Genomic DNA, 13459 nt, shown 5'->3' on the forward strand with positions numbered 1-13459 from the left:
CCGTGCCTGCTATCGATAATGTTGACTACATCCCTCAACTCACCAACAGACCTACATCCCCTACCTGTCCGCTCCCCCACGACCATCAAATCGCCCTCCATCTGATTACACATTGGTTTCCCTCTCAGCTCATTGCACAGATAAAAACCACCACCAAATGCAAATTCAAAGTCACATTTATCAACTAACAAATCAAATTATGAAAACAGAACAGAACTATTCACCCTTGTGCATTGCCTTAGTGCCTGTTATTCGTGTGCCTTTACCTATCCTAGCGCTCCTACGAAGTGCACGAGTGGCCGGAGCATGGGTGGTGGGAGACTGCTGGCTTCAATGGAGGAGCGTGCAGATGGCCTTGGAGGACGACCTTGAGCAGCTCTCGGCTGGGAACGCATGGGCTGTAGCAGTCTGGCCTGGCTGGCCGATAGACAACAACAGGGGCACTGGCAGAGTTGCAGGGGTGGGAGCAGGAATGCTGTCATCCTGAGAGAGGACAGCAGGTCCGACTGCCATGGCGCCACTGCTACTTGCACAGGGCGGTGCCTCAGCACTCCTGGTAATCAGCTGGAGAACGGATTGCTGGAGTGCTGTGATGCCCAGGAAGTCCCGTTCCACAGTGGTCCCCAGAGTCACGATAGCAGCAGTTTGAGCTTCCATAGCAGCAGTCTGAACTTCTATTGCAACAGTCTGAGCAGCAACCATAGCTTGCAGACCTTTGATGACATCAGTCTGTGCTGCAATGGAAGCCACGACATCGGCCATCAGACGCCGCATCATGGTGGGTTCCACAGGTGTGCTGATGGAGGTGACCACCCGTTCCATGTTGGAAAGGATTGGCACCAAGCTCTGCGCAAAGCCCTGTGCCAAGTTGGAGCTGGACTCCTCCATGCCCCTTCTCATTGTGCGCAAACATTTGGTGGTGTACGCCCATCAGCCGTCTGCTGTAGCCTGGCCCATCGAAGTCCTCATCTGACTCCTCTGCAGCAGAACTAGTGAGCGACCTCGCCCTCTGGCGAGCTGGCACTTGTGGTATCTGTTCCCCCTGTCCCGGCTCCTGCGCACTTGTGCTCTGTGTCTCACCAAATGCAGATCCCTCCTCTAACCGAGCCTCTAATGGACGCGCAGTGTCAGTCTCTGAGCTGGTGGATGCAAGTGTCAGATTGAGTGACAGTGTGGCTTCAGTGTCCTCCCCCTCCCCCTCCTCCTCCTCCTCGGACGGTGCCGCCACCTGTTCTTGGGTATCTGCAATGTCAAAGGGAAACAGGTTGAGTTGTGGAGTGGGGAGAGGAGCAAGTAAGACGTGCGTGCTGACAGCATCTACAGCACATGAGTTATGGGAGGATGGAGATGTGGGAAAGGAGAAGGAGTATTAGCTATGCAGAGAACCCCTTCACAGGACCTCCAGCGCGGCATGTGGTCACGGCCAGCGACGGCCTGGCCAATAATCCAAGCTGTTCCAGTACAGCTACAACACTGGCATCTACCCGACAATGTGGAAAATTGCCCAGGTATGTCCTGTCCACAAAAAGCAGGACAAATCCAATCCGGCCAATTACCGCCTCATCAGTCTACTCTCAATCATCAGCAAAGTGATGGAAGGTGTCATCGACAGTGCTATCAAGTGGCACTTACTCACCAATGCTCAGTTTGGTTTCCGCCAGGACCACTCGGCTCCAGACCTCATTACAGCCTTGGTCCAAACATGGACAAAAGAGCTGAATTCCAGAGGTGAGGTGAGAGTGACTGCCCTTGACATCAAGGCAGCATTTGACCGAGTGTGGCACCAAGGAGCCCTCGTAAAATTGAAGTCAATGGGAATCAGGGGGAAAACTCTCCAGTGGCTGGAGTCATACCTAGCACAAAGGAAGATGGTAGTGGTTGTTGGAGGCCAATCATCTCAGCCCCAGGACATTGCTGCAGGAGTTCCTCAGGGCAGTGTCCTAGGCCCAACCATCTTCAGCTGCTTCATCAATGACCTTCCCTCCATCATAAGGTCAGAAATGGGGATGTTCGCTGATGACTGCACGGTGTTCAGTTCCATTCGCAACCCCTCAAATAATGAAGCAGTCCGAGCCCGCATGCAGCAAGACCTGGACAACATCCAGGCTTGGGCTCATAAGTGGCAAGTAACATTCGCGCCAGACAAGTGCCAGGCAATGACCATCTCCAACAAGAGAGAATCTAACCACCTCCCCTTGACATTCAACAGCATTACCATCGCCGAATCCCCCACCATCAACATCCTGGGGGTCACCATTGACCAGAAACTTAACTGGACCAGCCATATAAATACTGTGGCTATGAGAGCAGGTCAGAGGCTGGGTATTCTGCGGCGAGTGACTCACCTCCTGACTCCCCAAAGCCTTTCCACCATCTACAAGGCACAAGTCAGGAGTGTGATGGAATACTCTCCACTTGCTTGGATGAGTGCAGCTCCAACAACACTCAAGAAGCTCGACACCATCCAAGATAAAGCAGCCCGCTTGATTGGCACCCCATCCACCACCCTAAACATTCACTCCTTTCACCACCGGCGCACTGTGGCTGCAGTGTGTACCATCCACAGGATGCACTGCAGCAACTTGCCAAGGCTTCTTCGACAGCACCTCCCAAACCCGCAACCTCTACCATCTAGAAGGACAAGAGCAGCAGGCACATGGGAACATCACCACCTGCACGTTCCCCTCCAAGTCACACACCATCCCGACTTGGAAATATATCACCGTTCCTTCATTGTCGCTGGGTCAAAATCCTGGAACTCCCTTCCTAACAGCACTGAGGGAGAACCGTCACCACACGGACTGCAGCGGTTCAAGAAGGCGGCTCACCACCAGCTTCTAGAGGGCAATTAGGGATGGGCAATAAATGCTGGCCTCGCCAGCGACGCCCACATCCCGTGAACGAATAAAAAAAAAAATAATTCCAAAGCACTGACTCCCCCAAGGGGGTGAGGACGTGTAGGCGTGCCCGTCCTCCCTCAGGTCTCTCCTGCTGCTGGCTGTTATGCACCACCTTCTCCTGCAAGTCAGAGAGCAGTGTGTCAGTGAGTCTCCTGCAATGTGTCTGGGTGATGTGCCTGTCATGGTTGAATAGCTGCTAGTGTGCGTGACCTGTGAGTGGTGGTTGTGTGGCCTGCAAGTGTGGTACTATGTGCGGGTGAGATGCAGCCTGCTGAGTGCAGCATTCTGTATGGATGGACAGTGTTTGTTGGTGGGTGGGTGATGGGGTTGTGATGCGTGGAGCAGTGGTGCAGTTGGTAGGATATGCCACTTGACACTTGTATTCACTCACCTTGACCACTCGTGTCAAATCATTGAACTTCTTTCGACACTGCACCCACGAGTGTGGTGCAATGCTCTTGGCATTGACTTCCTGGGCCACAGCCTCCCAATGCCTGCGGAGCTGGAGTCTGGAGGGTCTTCACCCACCCTGCGGGTACATGTTGGCCCTCCTTTTGTCCACTCCCTCCACCAGGACGTCCGGGTCATCATGGAGAAGCGAGTGCCCTCCCTCATGCCGGTCCTGCCATCTTTCCGGCCTTCTTTCCCTCCTCCGAGTGGACTGTGCATGTCCCATTTGAAATGTGCACCTGCACCTTTTAAGAGGTGCAGGCTGCCGATGGCATGCACTGAGCACGCCCCATTTCGGGCTTCCTCATTCTCCGTGCAGCCAATGCTACCCGCACTGCTGAGAGGCTGCACAGAGCTATCATGGTAAGTAGCAGGTAGCTCGAAATACACAGAAATGACCTTTCTGTTGGTGCACAGAAATAACTATTTTCTAAATACTGGGCCCCTGAACTCTGCATTTCTGTTAGAGCGTGAGCTGGCCCTTCAGTTAGCGCTTCCCTTGACCTTTCTTGGCACTTCTAACTATTCCTGTTGACTTGTGCTTGGTAAACCCCCAGTGCATTCCCCTCAAACTCACTGAGTCAAGTTGGTGTCTCTTATCCTTGGTGTGGTAAGATTAACTGACAGTGCATTCTTATCAAGGTATTCATCTTCACTTTGTCTGGCACTAGTATCCAAGTTTTATAATGGACCCAGTAAAAGGAGAGAGGGATAAGGATTAGAATGTAGAATCAATGGCAAAAAGTTGCCAGATCACTGGTAACAATATGTCATATCAGGTTGTCATGTTCAGAAGGTGAGTGAGTGTATGTCTGAAAGAGTTAAGCAGAAAGGGAAGATGCCCCCAACCCCACTGTTGACATCAGGCCTCCTGATTAGCCATGTCCGACGTTGACTGTTGTATCTCTTCCCATTACGTCAATAGCAGGGTCTGCCATAGGGATGAGGGTTTGTAGAGTAGCAGGGCTTCCTGGTTGCCCACATCCTGTTGTGCACAAAATTTTCCTGCAAGAGAAGTGGAAGCAGGTAAATATGGTCCCGGGCCAGGACATTCAACCCTCGGATGTATAAGCCTGCTTACCATAGTGTGCATGGTGCATGATCAGCGGAAGAAGCAGCAAGCTAGGCCAAGAGGAAGGAATAGTTATGAGGGAATTAGCCAACTTTTCAGAGTCTGTATGACAGCAGAATGAAATGTGCAGTGACGTCTTCCTTGCTGACTGATACATAATCATGAGAAAGGATTGATTTTGCAGTGGTGAAAGTAAGATCCTGTTGGGGCTGCACAGAAAGAGTGAAGGATGTGAAGGGGAGTCTTATTTTGGCATTCATGGTGAGATCATTAAATTACTTTCTACTTTCTGGTGCTGAAGCTGCACGCAGTCACATGCTGTGTCAGCTCGTGTTCAACAACTCACCTTGCAACGCAACATCCATCCAAGGGGAAGGATACTTTCTTCTTCTCATCAACTTGCTCCAATGGCACCTCCACATGAATCTGAATCTGAAGAACTCAATGCTTTGCTGGAACCTTTCCTGTCGCAGATCTCTTCCTCCAGCTTCACACTCTACGTTTTCCAATTTGGCCATAATGAAAATTGACTTCCTTTTTAATTTGCTGCAGGCCGTAAAGAATCTGCAGCAATGCCTGATTTCCTGCATGCTAATTGGCAAACTGATTATGGGAAGTACATTTCAAATTGACAGCTTACCTACTGTGCACTAACCAGCGGTGACCCAGAAAAGGAGACAGCTCCCTGATCGATTCCACAACTCGGTCTACTGCAAGTCCGACAATTGCTGAGTGATGTCTTTGTTCAGTGCACACGAGCAAGTCTTTTAACACAAGAGAACTTTTTGAAATTTGGCAGCCAGACAATACCAATCCATTAGCTCACACTTGTGGATCCATAGCCCATTCCCTTTGGGTGGAAATAGTTGAATAGTTAAAGACATCTGAATCTGCAGTTAGTTTTTTCAACATCACTTTTGCAGCGACAGCAACAAAATAGTCTTATGGTGGAACTCTACAGGAATAATATAGGAATTTATGTTGTAGTGTCATGGTTTTGATTATTTTTCTTATTCTTCAGAAGGAATCACGACAACACTGATAGCAACTACAACCGGATCCACATCTGCCTCCACACCGGGTGAGTGATGTCTTCTTTCGATTATACAGTAGCAAGACCAGTGACACAAAAGTTACCTTTTATCAAAATCATCTCCCAGACAGTGGAAGTCCATTACTTCACACTGTCGATATTTAGCCCATTTCTTCCTGATAACTTAACTATTAGATCAGAGGCTCTGCCGAGGAGAAATGTTGTGTCCATGTTTGAGCACACCTCTGTTTCTCTTATTATGCGCTCACTCACCAACATTTATTCAACTTTTTGGCACTATTTCCCTGACTTTTGAATGAAACGTAAAATTTACATTTCATGTTGATGGTACTCTGCTTACTATCAAATTCAAAAAGAACCATTTTCAAATATTGGCAAAGGATGTTCCCCTTGACATGTTCTGGTTGTTAACATTCAGCCCGTTTTTCATTTGTTCAGTATCTTGAAACAGCTCTTTTGAATTGAAACCAATTATGCAAATTTTGCTTTTCGGTCTCGTGTTTATGTTTGCCCTCTTGTATTTGAAGTAAGGAGATCTAGTTAGCAGCTGTAGTTAATAATAAGCTCATTCTTCATGCCTTATTATCAATGAAGTAACCTACAGGTGAAACTCTCTTAATGCTGCAGGAATTGCAGTTGGAGTGCAGTTGGTTTTGAATATTTTTCTTTTTCTTCACAAGTGACGACGACAACAAAAGGGACACCAACCACCACTGTGTCTACTGCCAGTTCCACAACTGGTAAGTGATGGTTTCTTTCAGTATAGACCAGCAAGTCTTTTGACACAAGTGTGCTTTTTTCAACTTTGGCGTTCAGGCAATGCCGGTCTATTAGTTCGGTCCTGAAGACCCTGAGCCCATTCCTTTGTGATGGAATTATTTGACAATTTCAGTACATCTCATCTGCAAGCAATGGCACTTTCACAACAATGACAAAACCAGTTTTGTGAAAACCTCTCCCCTAAGAACTTGTCCCATCTGAAGAGTAGAACAGTTAATGTTTTACCAATAGTAACTTTAACATTTCTCTTTTCTGCAGCCTTCAGTCTCAGTTAGTCTCTATTTAAACTCACACTCAACTTTTTTACAATATTTTTCCGACCTGCCAATAAAATGTACAATTTCATGCTGATGCCCGTATGCTGCGTACTTTTACATTCCAAAAGAGTAATTTTCAACTATTGTCAAAATTTGTTCCCCTTGACATGTTGTGGTTGCTAATATTCTGGCCTGTCCTGTTCTTGTCCAGTACCATGAAAGAGTTCTTTTGAAACACTTTGCAAATGTTGCCTTGCTGCTCTCATATTGATGTTTCCCATTTTTGATTAGTTCATGTTCTCCTCCTTTTCTGTTACAGAGGTCGTCTGCCATGGCAAATGGTCCCCCTGGTTTAATGAACATACACCTTCTATTGTCAGCCCGGGCGATTCTGAATTGATAGACCCCATACGCAATAAGCTGTGTTCTTCCTCTTCTGATGAAATTAGTAACATTCAGTGTCAATTTGTTGATCACCCTGAGAGGCCGATAAGTGAGTCACCAGACAATGTGACGTGCAACAAAGACACAGGGCTCGTCTGTATAGTCTCGAAAAGTTCTTTGGAGGAGACCAAGCTTTGTTTTGACTACCGGATTCGAGTTTGCTGCGAGAAACCAGGACCCACAACAACCAGCAGTACAACCACGTCACCTGGTAAATGAGAAATTTACATATGACAAAATAATATCCTCAGTGTGTTGAATCAAATCTGTCTAATTTCATCAAGCAGATCAAAAATTAGAATTGCGAGAAGCTGTAATCAACAATTTCCTCATCATTTGTGCCTTAGTATCAATAAAATAACCTACTGGTGAATCTCTCTCAGTACTTCAGGAATTGAAGTTGGAGTTCAGTGGTTTTTAATGTTTTTCTTTTTCTTCCAAAGGGAGAACTACGACAAAAGGGACAACAACCACAGCTGGCACTACTACAACAGGTAAGTGATGTCTTCTTTCAATATACACAAGCGAGTCTGTTCACACCAGTGTGCTTTTCTCAAATTTTGCTTTCCGGCAATGTCAGTCTATTAGTTCAGTCTTGTTGATCCTTCCTTTGGGGTGGAAATGTTTGAAAATTTAAAGACATCTGAATCAGCAGATCGTTTTTCCAATATCACTTGTGCAGCAAGAGCAATAAAAATTTCTATGGTGGAACTCTGCAGGAATACTGTAGGTATTTACGTTGTCGTGCAGTCGTTTTGATTATTTTTCTTGTTCTTCAGAAGGAATCACTACAACAGTGACAGAAACTACAACCGGATCCACTACGGCCTCCACACCAGGTGAGTGATGGTTTCGATCGATATACAGCAGCAAGATCTTTGACACAAGTTATCTTGTATCAACTTCAACTTCAAGTAATACAACTTCACCCCTTTTAGATATTTAGCCCATTGCTTCCCGAGAGTAATGGTTTAAAAGTTAACAATTTGAATAAAGCTGAACCAGAGGCTGTGCCCGAGGAGCAATGTTGTGACCATGTTTGTTCACGCCTCTGTCTCTCTTATTCTCAACTCGCTCACCAACTTTCACTCAACATCTTTGCAATATTGTCCTGACTTTTGAATTAAACGTACAATTTACATTTCATGTTGCTGATGGTACTCTGCATACTTTCAAATTCCAACAGAATCATTTCCAAATATTGGCAAAGGATGTTCCCCTTGGCATGTTCTGATTGTTAATATTCTTCAACTTTCTTCTTTTGTCCAATATCTTAAAATAGTTCTTTGGAAACACAACCAAATATGCAAATATTGATTTGTCTGTCTCGTGTTTATGTTTGATCATTTGTATTTGTAGTATGGAGACCTAGTTAGTGGCTGTAGTCAATAATTTCTTCAATATGCCTTATTATCAATGAAGTAACCTACAGGTGAAACTCTCTTAATGCTGCAGGAATTGCCTTTGGAGTGCAGTGGTTTTGAATATTTTTCTTTTTCTTCAGAAGTGACGACGACAACAAAAGGGACACCAACCACCACTGTGTCTACTGCCAGTTCCACAACTGGTAAGTGATGGTTTCTTTCAATATAGACCAGCAAGTCTTTTGACACAAATGCACTTTTTTCAACTATTATTTCAGTCCTGTAGACTCTTAGCCCATTCCTTTGTGATGGAATAATTTGACAAGTTCAGTACATCTCAATCTGCAGGCAATGGCAATTTCACAACAATGACAAAAGCAGTTTTGTGAAAACCTCACCTCTGAAGAACAGTTAACATTCTACCAGTTTTAACTGTAGAATTTCTCTTTTCTGTACCCTTTTGCCTGACTTCAGGCCCGATATTAGGAGGGAGGCGGGTTGGCAGCGGTGGGTCGACTGGGCACCTGGGTAACCCGACCAGTAAAATCGATGGGTTCCACACGAGATCGTTAGTAAATTGAAGCCACTTACCTTGGGCTCCGGACATCGCGCTGGAAAGCAGCGCAGCGGGCGGACTGCGCACCCGCATCATAGGCTGTCAGCTGGAGGAGCCCTATTTAAAGGGGCAGTCCTCCACTGACTGATGCTGCAGAAAAGTGCCGAAGTTACAGCATGGAGCAGCCCAGGGAGAAGGCTGCTCCCAGGTTTAATGATGCCTCACTCCAGGTCCTACTGGATGGGGTGAGGAGGAGGGGGTGGACAGTGATCTTCTCCCCGGCGGACGGGAGGAAGTGGCCTGCCTCTGCCACCACGAAGGCCTGGCTCGAGGTGGCAGAGGAGGTCACCAGCACCACCAACGTACCACACACCTGCATGCAGTGTAGGAGGGGCTTCAATGACCTAAGTATGTCAGCCGAAGTGAGTACACTTACTCATTCCCCTACACTTCGTCTGCCACATCACCGCCCCCACCCCACATCTCCTTCTGCACTGCCAACACCACTCTATCACATCACTCCTCACACCTACTCAAAGCTCATGCTCATCTTACCTGCACTTACTCACCTCGCCAGTACTCATCCCACCACTACCACTCAACCCAATCCTCATACAATCTCATGGCTCTGTTTCAAACTCACCCTCTCGTGCATCTCTTTCACGGTCAGCCTCACCCCACCTGCCACTACCTGTGCTGCAGCCACAGGGCATGCATCACGTATGTGTAGTAGGAAACGGAAGGAAAACATGTCGTGAGCGTGAAAGGGATGCACAAGAGTGTTTGAAGGTTTGTCATGGTTTTTACTTATATTTGATTTCTGATCAACTCACATTACATATGAAATTGTCACCACTACTGCCACGTCTTGGCCATTCTTGACTGGCTTGTGCAATAATGCCCTTTCATAAGGTTCTCCATGAACACCCTTAATGCCACCCATTGGGTCACCCTACAGTGGGTGTATGTGCAGTTACACGACTACTTTGTGCAGGTGCCTGTTGCGCAGCACTGTGTTGTGTCGCTCCACGTGGCGGAGGTGGACGGCATGCCTGGCGAGGCTGGTGATGTTGTCCTGCAATGGAGTGATGAATGCAGCAATGGAACCCCCCCGACCCCCATCCTGACGGTGTGAGTGTGAGGGGGTCCACAAAGTAGGTAAATATGTTTGGACTGCAGAGTTTAGGGTATGATTTAATAATTTGGAGTGTGGAGACAACGGTGTGGCAGGCAAAACTTTGTCTGAGGTGACAGAGTGCCCCGCTGCAATGAATGAGTGTTTACCCCGCACCTCTTAAATGGACCTTTGCAGCTGCCACTGGCTGCTGGCTGCAACAAGTCTATTTAAACAGGGAGTGTTTCCCCCAGCATGGGAAACACGCTCTGGGTAGTCCAAAATCCGAATCCTCCTAAAATCTCCAACTAATGAGGTCTGTAAACGACCTCAAGTACCCAGATAATGATCTAAAGTGGGATCCCGCTGGCTTGGATTGCCTGTGGGGGTCCCGCATGCGGGGGCTGCGCGCACACTGATTCGCGTCATTGGGGATCCCGGAAGTGGGGGCGTTGAAGCCAAGCTCTGGACCCGCTCCAGAAATCCCCAATTTTAGGAGCCCCCCCGTAACGAACACACCCGCTCGCCCATCCGAAAATTGACCCCTTAGTCTCTATTTATTCTCACACTCAACTTTTTTACAATAATTTTCCAACCTGCCAATAAAACGTACAAATTGCATTTCATACTGATACTCGTATGCTGCATACTTCCAAATTCCAACAGAATTATTTTCAACTATTGTCAAAAGTAGTTCCCCTTGACATGTTGTGGTTGCTAATATTCTGGCCTGTCCTGTTCTTGTCCAGTACCATGAAAGAGTTCTTTTGAAACACTTTGCAAATGTTGCCTTGCTGCTCTCATATTGATGTTTCCCATTTTTGATTAGTTCATGTTCTCCTCCTTTTCTGTTACAGAGGTCGTCTGCCATGGCGAATGGTCCCCCTGGTTTAATGAACATACACCTTCTATTGCCAGCCCGGGCGATTCTGAATTGATAGACCCCATAAGCAATAAGCTGTGTTCTTCTTCTTCTGATGAAATTAGTAACATTCAGTGTCAATTTGTTGATCACCCTGAGAGGCCGATAAGTGAGTCACCAGACAATGTGACGTGCAACAAAGACACAGGGCTCGTCTGTATAGTCTCGAAAAGTTCTTTGGAGGAGACCAAGCTTTGTTTTGACTACCGGATTCGAGTTTGCTGCGAGAAACCAGGGCCCACAACAACCAGCAGTGCAACCACGTCACCTGGTAAATGAGAAATTTACATATGACATAATAATATCCTCAGTGTGTTGAATCAAATCTGTCTAATTATGTCAAGGAGATCAAAAATTAGAATTGTTAGAAGCTGTAATTAACAATTTCCTCATCATTTGTGCCTTAGTATCAATAAGATAACCTACTGGTGAATCTCTCTCAGTACTTCAGGAATTGCAGTTGGAGTTCAGTGGTTTTTAATGTTTTTCTTTTTCTTCCAAAGTGATAACTACGACAAAAGGGACAACAACCACAGCTGGCACTACTACAACAGGTAAGTGATGTCTTCTTTCAATATACACAAGCGAGTCTGTTCACACCAGTGTGCTTTTCTCAAATTCTGCTTTCCGGCAATGTCAGTCTATTAGTTCAGTCTTGTTGATCCTTCCTTTGGGGTGGGAATGTTTGAAAATTTAAAGACATCTGAATCAGCAGTTAGTTTTTCCAATATCACTTGTGCAGCAAGAGCAATAAAAAAATTCTATGGTGGAACTCTGCAGGAATACTGTAGGTATTTACGTTGTCGTGCAGTCGTTTTGATTATTATTCTTGTTCTTCAGAAGGAATCACTACAACAGTGACAGAAACTACAACCGGATCCACTACGGCCTCCACACCAGGTGAGCGATGGTTTCTATCGATATACAGCAGCAAGATCTTTGACACAAGTTATCTTGTATCAACTTCAACTTCAAGTAATACAACTTCACCCCTTTTAGATATTTAGCCCATTGCTTCCCGAGAGTAATGGTTTAAAAGTTAACAATTTGAATAAAGCTGAACCAGAGGCTGTGCCCGAGGAGGAATGTTGTGACCATGTTTGTTCACGCCTCTGTCTCTCTTATTCTCAACTCGCTCACCAACTTTCACTCAACATCTTTGCAATATTGTCCTGACTTTTGAATTAAACGTACAATTTACATTTCATGTTGCTGATGGTACTCTGCATACTTTCAAATTCCAACAGAATCATTTCCAAATATTGGCAAAGGATGTTCCCCTTGACATGTTCTGGTTGTTAATATTCTTCAACTTTCTTCTTTTGTCCAGTGTATTGAAAGTGTTCTCTTGAAACACAACTAATTATGCAAATGTTGCCCTGCCACTCTCATGCACGTTTCCTCTTTTGTACTTGACAAAAGGAAAAATAAGGGGATTTAGTTCGGAGCTGCAGTAAAATCTTTTTCTCATTCATTGCAATTTAGTATCAATAAAATACCCGACTGGTGAATCTCTCTTAAAATTGCAGGGTTTAAATTAGAGTTCAGTGGTTTTGAATAGTTTTATTTTCCTTCCAAAGTGATAACTACAACAAAAGGGACAACAACGACAACTGTTACTCCTGTCACTACTACAACGGGTAAGTGATGTCTTCTTTCAATATACACAAGCGAGTCTTTTCACACCACTGTACTTTTCTCAAATTCAGCTTTGCGGCAATGGCAGTCCATTAATTCCGTCTTGTTGAACCTCCCTTTGGGGTGGAAATGGTTGAACATTTAAAGACGTCTAAATCTTCAGTTAGTTTTTTAAACATCACTCGTGCAGCAAGAGCAATAAAATAGTCTTATGGTGGAACTCTACAGGAATACAGTAGGAATTTAAATATTTGTGTCGTGGTTTTGATTATTTTTCTTGGCCTTCAGAAGGAATCACTACAACAGTGACAGCAACGACAACCGGATCCACTACTGCCTCCACACCAGGTGAGTGATGGTTTCTTTCGATGTACGGCAGGAAGCCCTTGGACATAAGTTATCTTGTATCAACTGCAACTCCACGACAGTGGAAGTCCATTACTTCACACATTTAGATATTTAGCCCATTCCTTCCAGGGGGTAATGGTTGAAAGCTTGAATATTTGAATAAAGCGAGATCAGAGGCTCTGCCTGAGGAAAATTGTTGTGCCAATCTATTTGCACACCTCTGTCTTTCTCAGTCTCTGCTTGCACACCAACTTTTTTGCAATATTTCCCTGACTTTTGAATGGAACGAACAATTTGCATTTCATGATGATGGTGATGCTCTGCATACTTTCAAATTCCTTTGTGATGGAATTATTTGACAAGTTCAGTACATCTCAATCTGCAGGCAATGGCAATTTCATAACAATGACAAAAGCAGTTTTGTGAAAACCTCTCCCCTGAAGAACAGTTAACGTTCTACCAGTTTTAACCAGTTTAAAATTTCTCTTTTCTGTACCATTTTACCTCACTTCAGGCCTGATAATAGGAGTTCAGTGGTTTTTAATGTTTTTCTTTTTCTT

The 13459-nt window shown here is 45.5% G+C and overlaps 1 protein-coding gene across 1 annotated transcript in view; it reads left to right on the plus strand.

Moving 5' to 3' along the window:
- Positions 1-13459, plus strand: part of LOC137341480 (mucin-2-like) — a 336358-nt gene that overhangs the window by 143927 nt on the left and 178972 nt on the right. The window contains 9 exon segments of the mRNA XM_068004585.1: positions 5444-5503; positions 6157-6216; positions 6833-7160; positions 7405-7451; positions 7737-7796; positions 8462-8524; positions 10849-11184; positions 12494-12553; positions 12840-12899. Of these exon segments, the coding sequence (XP_067860686.1) occupies positions 5444-5503; positions 6157-6216; positions 6833-7160; positions 7405-7451; positions 7737-7796; positions 8462-8524; positions 10849-11184; positions 12494-12553; positions 12840-12899 (1074 nt within the window).

Source organism: Heptranchias perlo, chromosome 24 (genome assembly GCF_035084215.1).
Source record: "Heptranchias perlo isolate sHepPer1 chromosome 24, sHepPer1.hap1, whole genome shotgun sequence".
In the NCBI taxonomy this organism is placed as follows: Eukaryota; Metazoa; Chordata; class Chondrichthyes; order Hexanchiformes; family Hexanchidae; genus Heptranchias; species Heptranchias perlo.